A 14,126-nucleotide genomic window follows, 5' to 3' on the forward strand; every position below is an offset into this window, starting at 1 on the left:
CGCTGAAAAGTTTCATTTCCATGACCAGTAACTATGACTAACAATATAACTGACAAAGTTCAGTTTAATAGTATTATGTGTTTTAAGTTTGTAAAAATCTCTTGTTTGCAAGCCTGTATAAGGCTACACAATAAGTTATTTGGTCTTTGCCCACCGTGAGTATTGAACTCTATTTTTAGCGTTGTAATCTCAAATATTACCATTGACCCACCAGGAGAGTCAGTATTATGTGATACGATGGAGTATTACGGTGTTGTGACATTTTATAAATCATACATTTGCATTGAAAGTAACTGAATAATAGAAGTTGATTTCATAAATATTTAACTCGGAAAAACATGTTACTATGATACGCATACGTTATTGCAGTTCAAATGGGGTTGTAACACGTTATTAAGTATTAATAGCACGTGGTTTTACTAACCCTAAGCATGTGATATACAAGTAGTTTTCAAATACATGCAACGAATTGTGGGAATATTTTGGTGAGGTGACTAAGATGGCTGATAAGGATGAAAATGAGCCAACAATTGCCCAAGACTTGGTTGTTACCAAGTATAAAATGGCAGGAGAAATGGTGAATCGTAAGTTTTAGTAATTTTCTATCTAATTTTAATTTGTTTTAATTCATTCAGTTTTTGTTTGTGTTTTATAACCTCAAGATCATTTACAACATACGGTAACATAACACATGTGGATGTATAGCGTAGGTTACTGCGTTTGGTAAGCCTAATCTTGTCGTGCCTTACCGCTGGCGGCAAAACTATATAATCATAACATTGCAGTACTGCTACTAAATACTGTTCACTTAAATTTAATGAATGGTTTTGGAAAGGCTGGCATATCAGTTCATCTCTTTTATTTTGCAATAAGTTAAGAAAGTGCATAAACTCGAATGAATAAACGAATGTATCATGAAATTATGAAACAAGTTTAATAACTTGGAGGAATGATTCTATATTACCAAAAATTCTTTTAGGTTAATGCAATGAAACTGACAGTAAGGTTAAAACTATCCTTTAGTAATTAAATATGAATACATTATTAATTTACAGCTGAACTCTAAAAGAAACAAGAAGTTACTCTAATAATATTTAATTATAAATAATTCCAAAATATATCTACTTTCAAATATAATTTTAAAATAATTTTAACTTTGATAGCTCAAAAAGATTTTATTTTAAAAATATAGATAATTTTCAAACTCATGAACATTAGTAAAGAACAGAATGGTCCAAAGACAGGTGCTGATTGTATTAAATATTTATGTTAAACAATAGTGTCTAAAAAAACTATGGGAAGCTCGGCTAGCTTCATATGTCTGTCATAGTGCAAAATTTTAAGCAAAATCAATGAAATTTAAATACTGAAAGAAAAATATTACTGAGAACTGTTAGTATTAAATACACACTAAACAAATATCTCAATAAATTAACTAGAAACTCGCAGAAGGAAACATTAGAGTAATTTAAGATATGTAGTCTAACTAATAATGTTGATAAACTACAAAAGTTTTTCTTCAAGTGCACTACACATGAAGGTTTGTTTTTTTCAGTTAGGTTTGTGATATAAAAATATATTGATCTAGAAAATAATAAAGATGTATCTGTATTCATTTCATAATTTCACACAACTCGGCATGTGGTTGTCCCACCAGTGGTTAGCCCTTAACGTGACTGTTCTATACTTCATGTGTGGAACACTTAAACCACAAGCTGAGATAACATTTTCCATTACTTTGCACTATGTATTTTTTCTCCCTCAATTTTTTTTAATCCTAAATGCATGATAATAAAAAGATACAGGGAGTGTGAAATACAGATAATAGTGTCTATGAAATCAAATTCTAATAAAAGTTACCAGCAGGTGACTTTCGAAGTCTTATTGGTATCCAGTGTTTTAAAGTGGGAGTGTTTGAACATTCCAAGTTTTCAAATTTTAAAAGTTACTTTAATCTAATTGGTGATTTTGAAAACTGAGAAAAAAATCTGTCACATACACTAAACAACTGTAAAAGAGTAAAGAATGAGACCTTTTATGTTAACTATTTAGTGTGTGGAATTTCTCACTTCATGATGTTAGACACTTGAAGCAAAACTCACATAACTTCTGTAGTGAAGGTGATTAGAACTTGGTTAATATACTGGGTAATAAGGTAGTAATAAAGAATACAAGTGACGGTTCGAAAACAGGTTGACAGTCATTGTTGATTACATTATACTTTGTACAATCACTTCATGTTTAGTACAGTTATCTTATAATGCAGTCCTAAGTTACAAATTCTTTATAAGTAGCATCCTAAGCCATCCAGATGAGGTTTTTGAGACTTCCCTCTCTCATCCTTATGTCTACCATTTCTGTTGTCATTTATTCCTGACCATTTTTCTCTTTATTTTACTGTGGATCTTTCATTAGCCATGGTTATGACTGAGAGTGAACCACAGTTTTACCTGTAGATGTCATCAGAGTTCATATTTTTCAGAATATTATTTATTATGGGCTGTGATGTGACTGAGAGAAAGATGTCGGTTAACCTAGGCAAAGCACAAGAAGGACTTTTCCATTGTGTTAATTTAGGTCACAGTACCCCCCACAACATATATATTTCGGGCTATCTTATACCAGGGTAGGATAAGATTCACCTTGATGTTAGAATGTCCTTATTGTGGCACTGGGTATCGAATCCATGAACTTGAGTTTGTGAGGCAATCACTGGCTATACTGACTTGGGAATGTTATAATGTTACAATCAGTCCTATTCATTGTTAAAAAGTAGCCCAAGTATTGTTTGTGGGCACAGTTAGCCAGTTGAATTCCTTCTGGTTAGCAGTTTAAAATTAGGGAGTGCAGCAGACAATGTAATTACTTTGCCATAATTCATACTTCAGACACATACTAACTGAACTTGCACATTACATGACAGTAAACAGTGTGTGTAGCTAACAGATAAATGGTCCTGTTACCATTAGGAGGAATATCCTGTTGAATAAGGTACTGTGCCATGTTTTAATGTTCCAAGGAATGTTGTGCAGAATGCCTACATCAGAGATCAGTAACCTTCTGAACATCTGTATAATGTTTGATCCAGATAGTAATGAAGCAGACTTCACTGATAATATTCAGGTCAGAAATGAAATTGTATTAGTGGAATAAAGAAAGGTGTGTGTGTGTGTTATCAGTAGATGTTGCTATAGTTCCTGACTGATTGAAGTAAGCTAAGTGTAGGAATAGTACAATAAAAGTAAACTTACCACTGTACAATGAGAATGGAAATTTTAAAATGTAGCAAGAAAAGATAGTTCTATAGAGGATAGCAGGATATGGTAAGAGATCAGCTCATGTGAGATGAACAACCTGAAACACTTATTTCCAGGGGTAACTTTACTATCAAGCCAGTCCTTGTATGTGTACATTTTGTAAAAAGTTAAGTATTTCATTGCATTATACTAATGGTAAATGTCTTTCTTCTGATGAAGGTGTGTTAAAGAAACTGATAGAAAGATGCAGAGACGGGGTAAGTGTACTAAGTTTATGCGAACTTGGTGACAGTCTTTTGCTTGAAGAAACAGGGAAGGTCTTTAAGAAAGAGAAGGAGTTAAAAAAGGGTGAGTGTGAGAGGAAACAGTTTTTATTTAATTTCCATGTATACAAATAACCATGGTTATTTTATCAAACAGGTTAGTTTCATGTTCTTTAATTTTTAACAAAATGTAACAAGTGCCTGTTTTTACTTTTTGTCTCTGAACTTGCAAAATGTATCTTCATGAAATCTGAAGAGTTTTAAGTACATAATTTGTATGTTGAAAAGTGAAGTATTGGAAATGAAATCAGTAGGTATTTTTATATAATTACTGTATATTGTAACAATTAGAGACTTTTAATCTTTTCCACATTTGTTTTATTAAAGTTATGGGTTTGTTACTATATATTTGGACCCTCTCTGTGCATGATAAAGAATAAACCACAAGAACCCAGGTAGAGCTTAAGACCAACAAATGGTCAGTTTAGTTATTGCATCCTGCAAGCTGGCCTTCTCCATCATACTAATATAGTGAAAGTATAATTTTATTTAACTTTTGTTTTATGTACTTAATAAAATATTAATTAAAAATATACATACAAATAAAATTTAACAATTTCTCTTGAGACCCGTTTGGATGTGGATTCCATGAGTCACCATATTTTTCTCATGCTGTATTGGTTGTACAAAAAGCAATTAATGTATATTGAAATATGGTTTTTGTAACACAGACTATAATAGAATATCCCAAAATGATTATAATTTATTTGGCTTTCTAAGTAAGTTATAATTAGGCTTAGAAAAACTTGTAAACTCTTGGAGCAAATATCTGAGGTTACTAAAACTAAGAACTTCGTAATAAAGAGACAACAGCTTTCTGAGGTTTTTGTAAATGGTAAAATTATCTCTATCAGCCCATTAATTAGCCTTTAAAGGACTTTTAGTAAAGACTATATAGAAAGGGGTGTTAAGAGGCTTCTGTGGTCAGTTTGATAAACTTATTGGCATGAAGACAGGAGGTTCAAATCTTATATTTATGTTTGTAATTATCTCTAGTGTGTTTCTGATTGGTTGAAAATTGTTACAAGTGCCTTATTACTTAAGATTTAATTTTTTAAACCAGAATTAATTTAATATTGGCTATGATTCTAGCTGTTAATAAGATAAAAAAAATGAATATTATAAATCTTCTAAAACATTTCAGATTATGGAATTGAAACTTCAGTAACATAAAAACATGAACTCTAAACTACATACATTTAACATATAATGATGATAATGTTCTACAATTATAGTGTGGTGTTAACTGTGTCAAAGATCATGGACTGTTGCTACTTTCAGCTTGGATAGCAATAATTGTGCTTATGGTGGGAAAATTTAGGTATCATGAGATTATATTTTACAGTTGGTTTACTGTCTGTGTTTACAAATGAAATGAAAGATTAATTTCACAGAAAAAGTAAAATACTTTACAATGACTAAAAATAGTTTATCTGTAGGAAAAGGATTTTTGTATTAAGTGCACTGAAAATGAAGTGGATTGCATATGTGATTTTAGGGCTAAACTGAAATAGTGTTATGTGTTTCAGGTGTTGCTTTTCCAACATGTGTTTCAGTGAATAACTGTATCTGCCATTTTTCACCCCTCAGAAGTGATCCAGATGTCACACTGAAGGAAGGAGATGTAGTAAAACTGTAAGTTGAAACAGTTTTGTATTTCTAGCTGAGTAAAGCTGTGAGTTGAAACAGTTTTGTATTTCTAGCTGAGTAAAGCTGTGAGTTGAAACAGTTTTGTATTTCTAGCTGAGTAAAGCTGTAAGTTGAAACAGTTTTGTAGTTCTAGCTGAGTAAAGCTGTAAGTTGAAACAGTTTTGAACTTCTAGCTGAGTAAAGCTGTAAGTTGAAACAGTTTTGAACTTCTAGCTGAGTAAAGCTGTAAGTTGAAACAGTTTTGAACTTCTAGCTGAGTAAAGCTGTAAGTTGAAACAGTTTTGTAGTTCTAGCTGAGTAAAGCTGTAAGTTGAAACAGTTTTGAACTTCTAGCTGAGTAAAGCTGTAAGTTGAAACAGTTTTGAACTTCTAGCTGAGTAAAGCTGTGAGTTGAAACAGTTTTGTACTTCTAGCTGAGTAAAGCTGTGAGTTGAAACAGTTTTGTACTTCTAGCTGAGTAAAGCTGTGAGTTGAAACAGTTTTGTACTTCTAGCTGAGTAAAGCTGTGAGTTGAAACAGTTTTGTATTTCTAGCTGAGTAAAGCTGTGAGTTGAAACAGTTTTGTACTTCTAGCTGAGTAAAGCTGTGAGTTGAAACAGTTTTGTACTTCTAGCTGAGTAAAGCTGTGAGTTGAAACAGTTTTGTACTTCTAGCTGAGTAAAGCTGTGAGTTGAAACAGTTTTGTACTTCTAGCTGAGTAAAGCTGTGAGTTGAAACAGTTTTGTACTTCTAGCTGAGTAAAGCTGTGAGTTGAAACAGTTTTGTATTTCTAGCTGAGTAAAGCTGTGAGTTGAAACAGTTTTGTATTTCTAGCTGAGTAAAGCTGTGAGTTGAAACAGTTTTGTATTTCTAGCTGAGTAAAGCTGTGAGTTGAAACAGTTTTGTATTTCTAGCTGAGTAAAGCTGTGAGTTGAAACAGTTTTGTATTTCTAGCTGAGTAAAGCTGTGAGTTGAAACAGTTTTGTATTTCTAGCTGAGTAAAGCTGTGAGTTGAAACAGTTTTGTATTTCTAGCTGAGTAAAGCTGTGAGTTGAAAGAGTTTTGTATTTCTAGCTGAGTAAAGCTGTGAGTTGAAAGAGTTTTGTATTTCTAGCTGAGTAAAGCTGTAATGTGTTTGCCATGTGTGGTGACCCGTGAAGGGGAGAAGAGGATCCTGGTGGTTGAGGGGTCCAACCCGAACACACCACTTTGGCCTCAAATTCCTGTAGATGGACAGCCTAGGGAGTGGCCTCCTTTGGGTCATTTAGCTGGTCCACATGGACTAGGGTCAACGAAGTACTAGTGTTTTGGATGTTCTCAACAGGTGTTGTGGACATTGTATCTGATGCTGGTGCTTGGGTACAGTGTTCATGAAAGGAAACTGTAGCAACACCAGGATTGTTTGACATTGTAGTGTGTCACCTTGTAGGGCTCCATGGTAGGTGGGGTCAGTGGGCACCACAATTTCCTTTTTTTTTTATTATGTATCCTCCAAATAAAAACTTAAAGTAGTGAAAAAACAGTCCATAGGTAAATGACCACATCTTGATGATTATGAGCAGCAATCTTTGACATCTGTAACACCTGTTGCACCTTGTTTTCTTATCCTACATTCTCTTTCAGACAAACATTTAGGGCAAATGTCTCCCTTTTTCATTTAGAAGGAACTAGAGGAACTTGCTGGCTCTCCAAATTCAGTAAAGAAGCTTCAATCTGATGACATATTGGTGGAAACATCCACATCTTAACACAGTGAACTCCTCTTGCATTCAAAAGCAGTTAGGGATATACCTAGTTAGGTTATACCTCATGCTACTTTGAATTTATCACAAGTAATTAATTGTTAAGAGGGATTTAAAGAACATCCCCAAGTCAGAGATTCTCACTGGTTTCTCCACTCAAGTAGTTTCTGCAGCGAGGCACATCTCCAGTCACAAAGATGGAGTTACAATGCCAACAAATATCCTCATTCTGACATTGACATCACCATGTCCACCTGCCACCATCTTAATTGCAGGGTATGGCCATACATTTCAAACCACCTCAGATGTTTAGAGTGTTAGCAGTTCGGTCACCCTAAGACATCGTTTCGTGGTTCCTTGACATGTGCTCCTTGCTATGGCAAGGACCACACCTACGAGTGTGAAATGGACCCTCATTGCATCAATTGCAATGGCTCTCAACCCATCCTACTTTCACTCTTGCCCCAAATGGGTGGAAGAAAAAGAGGTACAGTGTTTGAAAACGATTCATAACATTATTTATCCTGAGGCTTGAAAATTGCTGTCCACCACTTCATTTCGGACGTATGCTACTGCACTTCGTTCCACTACTACAGTGGGAGTGCAGACAGATCTCTCTATGCCTCCAAAAGAATTCATTCTCAAAACAAATGAAAAGTCTTTTGACCTCCGTGGTTAAAAAAAAGTTGATGAATCAAATTCAACACCCATCTCTGTTCCTGACATACATTCCAACAAATTCCAAGATCCACTTCCTTTGGTTCTAGGTACAGGCATTTCCTTAGATACATCTTCATTTCCCATCCCAAGATGCAAAATGATCATTTGTTCATGTCCTCAGTCACTGGAATCACTTTCCAACAGCAAAGACCTACCCAATCGACCCATTGCAGGATCAATGGAGGTCAATAGACCTCCCTCGAATAAAGACGTGGTCATAAACATAAGGGTTCTCCACCCAATTCGCCTACACATAAATAAAAAATGGCCACCTTGATACAATGGAACTACCTAGGTATATATTCTAATCTGGATGACAGCAAAACACTTATTGCTTCTTACCATCCTGTATGTCTTTCCTTACAGGAAATATTTCTAAAACTTGCTGATACAGTCACCTTTCAGCAGTTTTCTTTGTACAGAAATGACAGGCTGTGTGATGGACGAGTGGCACTGTTGGTTGATCAGCATGGGCCCACCCTGTCTTTACCACTCAATACACCCTTGGAGGTCATAGCCATCCGTGTTTCCTTGGGTCACACAATCACTGTTTGTTCTCTCTTCCTGTCTCCTGGAGAGACATATGATCAATCAGACCTTGATGTTTTTGTTCAACAGTTGCCGTCTCCTTTTTTACTCTTGGGGGACTTTAATGCACATCATCCCCTCTGGGGAAGTGCTGTTATTGATGGGAGGGGTTGCTCTGTAGAGCATATGCTCTCTGATCACAACCTTTCTCTTTTCAATACTGGTTCTTCCACTTATTTTCATGCACCTAGTCAGTCCTTTACTGCTATTGATCTCTCAGTTTGCTCCCCTTCATTATTCTCCCATTTTTAATGGAGGGTTGACAATAATCCACAAGGCAGTGATCATTTTCCTATACTTTTGACAGTCTGTCATTGCTCCTTTAGGCCTTTGTATCCAGGCTCAGTTAGATGAATTGGGTCTGTCCTTGAATAACATTGCTTAATCTACTGGTTAGTCCATCCCAGCATAGCTTCTTACAGTCCCCAATTGTGACCTATCTTTATCTCATCTGAGAAAAGTAGACACTCCTGATTGGAAATACTGTCTGCTATTTGCTGAACATCTTTTGAACCATCCTTCCATTCCTATTTATACAGATGGTTTGAAATCAGGTAACTGTGTGGGCTCTGTCATGGTTTGTTGTGGTTCAGTGGTTGTGTGCAGAATCCTCTCTTCAGCTTCTGTGTTCACTGATGAACTGTATGCCATTTATCTTGCCCTGGATCACATAGTAGCTAAGCAGTACTCGAACTGCACAATTTGTACTGACTCACTTAGTTCTCTGCTGGCTCTGGAACCACTTCACATTGGTTCACACCATGTTTTTGCCAATATTCAAAACTGACTGGCCTATTTCTCTTTAACATCTACTTCTATCCAATTTTCCTGTATACCGGGCTATGTTGGTATTCGAAGGAATGAACTTGCCGACACTGCGGCTCAGTCTACCCGCTCTGTCACTCTCACCACTATGCCTGTCCCATACATGGACTATGGTCCTGTATTCAAGGCTTGGCTCCGTGCTAGCTGGAAGTCGACTTGGAGTAAGCAATGCAAAAAACAAGCTTTTCCAAATAAAACCCTATATTCGACTTTGGCAGTCTTGCTTCCTTAAGGTTCAGAAAGAGGAAATTGTTCTAACTAGACTACATATTGATCAGTTTTTTTAACTCATCGTTTTCTTTTATCTGGATCTGATGCTCCAGTGTGTAGTTTGTGTAACACTCAGATCACAATAAGTCATATTGTACTTTCTTGTCATCGTTATGATTCACAACGACTGCACCATTTTAAACATGTTCTGTCCCAAGGTTTGTCCATAATGTTAGACAGTGTTATTGGTGACGGTGACACTGTCCACCTTGGAAATGTTTTTAGTTTTTTAAAAGCCATTAACCTTCTTAATGCTATTTAAGTTTTTTTAATTTATACATTAAACCTTTTTTAATGTGATTGCCTTTTGAGAATCAAAGTCCATCTAGTTCGATTTGAAATCAGAAAATGGCCATAACATCAAATAACTCAACCAGGACTGGAAAGACCAACTTCTGGTGACTGACTGGTTTTTGTACTTACCTGTTGGTCTTCCTGGCAAGTTATCATTATTACAATTATGCTGCAGAAAGTCCTTTACAGCTTGTATTACTGTAGTTTTTCTCTTAACATTGTAGACTAGATGTAAACTTTGGTTTCATGTTATTTATGTTTTGTTTTTTTAACTTTGTTTTGTTTTACCTTAATTTACTTTTATGAATTTTACTAAATTTACTTTAATTTTAACTTTTTGCTGGATGTTTGGCACAGTTAGCCAAGTTGCTTTGTGCCATGAAAAACAAAACCAACCAACTAATTTCTAGGTAAGTAAACTTAAACTGGGTTGAAACAGTTCTGTATTTATCTTTAACTTGTAAAGTTATACACTGTTAGAGTTAATAATGTACTTGTATATTATTAATTATTTAAGTATTACAAGCAAGGTTTTTGTGCAGTTATTTTAGGAAAGTGTAACAATTTAAAAGGTTGAAATATAAATATAAATGGTTAACTGAATGTTTTTGTTTCAATTAAAATGTACATTTCCATTGTTTTATTTGTAACTAGAGTTGTATATAATATGTTAAACTTTAACCATTTCTCAGGTGGGCTCTGTATAATCTACACATGTTTGTCTACACATTTGCAGACTGACTTTATACTATAACTTTTGATACAGGTTATGAATCTTCACAAAATTTGATAATTTTAGTAAAAATTATACATTTTTTGTACAAAAAATATTTTTATTGAATTATTTTTACTAAAGATTTGTTTGTGAATATATTAAGTCTGTTTCATTGTTAGTCTAGAAGTGATTTTCACATTATTAAAATACTGATTTTTGTCCCGGTAGTCTTACATTTTTTGTGTGTATTTTTAAAACCTCTTAAATAAATTTGTTTTCAATAAAACTATATCGATTATTTAATGATATATTTGAGTCTTCAGTGTGTGACAAATCCAGAAAGTATAATGAAAAATCATAAAATTAAAAATAAAAAGAGCATCTGTGCTTTCTTTAGTTAATATTGGTTGTGAAGTTTCCTGCAACTTCTTAGAATGTTTGAACTGCTAAATATTTCATATTTTCTGTGTTTATGTCACTGTCAATAGCTAATGTATAACCCTGTTGGAAGTAAACCAGTAAATTGTCACTTGTTTCAGTAGTCTGTTTGTGATGCCACCATAATACGATATCCTTGAAAGCAACAAGGCTTGAACGAATAAAGTAGTCAACTCAAACCCTGCTTCAAGAACAGGATCTCTAATGTATCAGATTGTATGTACTAAAGTGGAAAATTCAGAGTAATCAATGAAAACATTTTATGCTGACAAGAGGATGTGAAATCTGTAGGCTTATGCACACGTTATACAGTTTTCACAATACGACTTTTTCAGACTAAAAACACTGCACTTTAAAATAGTCAGAACTTTTTTTATGCACTTTTATGCCAGTACAATAAATAATGCAGTTCTGTGAGTAATGGTTATTTTTTTTTTATGTTTAGAATTTATTGGTACAGGTGAAGAAAGATGTGGTTTGAGTGCATGTTTATAAAATTCTTTTTTCCTTTTCAGAACTTACTTGTCAACCAGTAAAATGTCATTATTACCTGTCTGACCATTTATAAGTCTAGTCTTCTTTGGAAAACTTTCTTACTTAGATTGATATTCATATATAGTTTCTGTTGAATGTGTTTTCCAGTAGTTGTGGACACTGAACAGTTGTATACAATCTGTTTAAGAATATTAACAACAGTGTATAACTGTACATTTGTTTCAGTTCTTGAATGTACATTGTGAGTAAATATTTGTGTACATTTTCAAATGTTATGAATCATTGCATCATTTGCTTTTACTGTACCTCATAGATGTCAGAATCACATGAAGTACAATTTGTTTTTACTATTGGTTATAAAAACACCCTTAACAAAAGTAGGTGGAACTAAATAAGAGGTTAGGAAAAAATTTAGTCGGAGGAGGTTCCATTCTAGTTGATTTGCTGGATATGTTGTTTTCTTAACATTGTGCTGTCTATTTGGTTTTAGTTCAACAGTTGTTGGGTTTTTACCTAATTAGGAGAGTGGCTCCTGAAATAAAAAATGTAGTTGGAGGAGGTTCCATTCTAGTTGATTTGCTGGATCTGTTGTTTTCTTAACATTGTGCTGTCTATTTGGTTTTAGTTCAACAGTTGTTAGGTTTTTACCTAATAAGGAGAGTGGCTCCTGAAATAAAAAATGTAGTTGGAGGAGGTGCCATTCTAGTTGATTTGCTGGATATGTTGTTTTCTTAACATTGTGCTGTCTATTTGGTTTTAGTTCAACAGTTGTTAGGTTTTTACCTAATAAGGAGAGCGGCTCCTGAAATAAAAAATGTAGTTGGAGGAGGTGCCATTCTAGTTGATTTGCTGGATATGTTGTTTTCTTAACATTGTGCTGTCTATTTGGTTTTAGTTCAACAGTTGTTAGGTTTTTACCTAATTAGGAGAGTGGCTCCTGAAATAAAAAAATGTAGTTGGAGGAGGTTCCATTCTAGTTGATTTGCTGGATATGTTGTTTTCTTAACATTGTGCTGTCTATTTGGTTTTAGTTCAACAGTTGTTAGGTTTTTACCTAATTAGGAGAGTGGCTCCTGAATCATCTGTTTATATTTCTCATGCCTGATATCCTTGCTTAATTTTTGAATCTTTATCAACTTTTTACACTGTACTTATATAAACCTTCCTCTGAGGCTGTCCACAGAAATCTTGTGGAGTTTCTGCAGATACTATTGTTATTCTCTTATTCACTTCAAAGTGCATCTCGTCCTGATCTGTAGTGTTTACTATGTGGTTTCTTATTTGTAGGGACATTTATAGGTTGTAATACCATAATGGTTTCATCCATTTATCCTCAACATCTCTTAGGGATTGGTGCATGGCCCTAATTCTGTGACACTATATAATGAGACTCTTCCAGCCTCATAATATCAATCCTCGATTAATGTTGGTCCATCAACATTCCACATGTTTCCTATGATCTGTTATGTGCCTCTAATTCCCATTTCTTTTCTCACCTCTGATTTCTCCTTTGCTTGTTTCCTTCCTTTCTCCTTGATTTCCTGCAACCTGCCAGCAAATGTCTGAAGTGGTTCAGTTATTGCTTTTGCAGGGACAATCATACCTGTTCCCCTTACTTCAAAGTTTGTTTGTTTGTTTTTTCCTACCTTTTTCATTGCTCCCATGAAAAATAAGGATTGGTAACTGGTTGATCTTGCTTCAGCCACTTCATTTCACTATCCCAGTTCACCATGGAATCATTGATCTTGCTTCAGCCACTTCATTTCACTATCCCAGTTCACCATGGAATCATTGATCTTGCTTCAGCCACTTCATTTCACTATCCCAGTTCACCATGGAATCATTGATCTTGCTTCAGCCACTTCATTTCACTATCCCAGTTCACCATGGAATCATTGATCTTGCTTCAGCCACTTCATTTCACTATCCCAGTTCGCCATGGAATCATTGATCTTGCTTCAGCCACTTCATTTCACTATCCCAGTTCACCATGGAATCATTGATCTTGCTTCAGCCACTTCATTTCACTATCCCAGTTCACCATGGAATCATTGATCTTGCTTCAGCCACTTCATTTCACTATCCCAGTTCACCATGGAATCATTTCTTTCCTGGGTTGTGGATGACATTGAGATATGTCTTCACCTACATGTATAGCTATCACCTCAGTCTCATTCTTATCTTTGGTTTGTCTATGTCCAGGTGGTTTTACAGTTTGGACTTGCTTCAGTCTTGTTTTGTTGAATTATCTGGGCTCTTACACTGTATTTCCATGCTCAAGGACTGCAATTTCCTTATTACATGGAGGCTTGCTTATTCCAGTTCATTCCTCACAGGAGTCAGCCAGTTCTTATCAGCAGCTACTTTGTGTAGTAGCTCAGGTGGACTGGTGGTTCAAATTGGAGATGTCCTTCCTCTGACCCACTCAGTGTTTTGTCCATTTTCACCAAAATGGCATTTGGGTACAATCTTTTCATGGACACATCCCTTTGGAGATAAATTATGGGTCAGTTGTGGGAAAGTTCAAACCATTGTGTGAATGTCAAGTTCTTGGGTTAATAGCTCAGAGCTAATCCTTGTGTCACACCCAGGAAACAGACTGGTTCTTAATTCCGTGGTTCTCAGGTTTGAGGTAGACAGTATGATCTTCATCCTACCCTCCTGTGGATCTCAGTCTGCTGTGTGCCCTAGCAGGGGTGTGTCTTTGTTTATCCACTTTTCTTATAGGGGGATTGGGTTACAATATTTCTCTCTGGTTACGATAATTTTTCCACCACATTCTCTCCCACTCAGATGTGCTCCTTTCATTATCCACCCTGAGGTCTTGTAC

The 14,126-nt window shown here is 35.1% G+C and overlaps 1 protein-coding gene across 1 annotated transcript in view; it reads left to right on the top strand.

Annotated features, from left to right (window-relative positions):
- The first annotated feature begins 212 nt into the window (after positions 1 to 212).
- Positions 213 to 14,126, top strand: part of LOC143240095 (proliferation-associated protein 2G4-like) — a 34,930-nt gene continuing 21,016 nt past the window's right edge. The window contains exons 1-3 of the mRNA XM_076481949.1: positions 213 to 584; positions 3,477 to 3,605; positions 5,110 to 5,215. Of these exons, the coding sequence (XP_076338064.1) occupies positions 500 to 584; positions 3,477 to 3,605; positions 5,110 to 5,215 (320 nt within the window). The 5' untranslated portion in view covers positions 213 to 499. The remainder of the gene's footprint in view (positions 585 to 3,476; positions 3,606 to 5,109; positions 5,216 to 14,126) is intronic.

The sequence above is a fragment of the Tachypleus tridentatus genome, chromosome 13 (genome assembly GCF_004210375.1).
Source record: "Tachypleus tridentatus isolate NWPU-2018 chromosome 13, ASM421037v1, whole genome shotgun sequence".
NCBI lineage: Eukaryota > Metazoa > Arthropoda > Merostomata > Xiphosura > Limulidae > Tachypleus > Tachypleus tridentatus.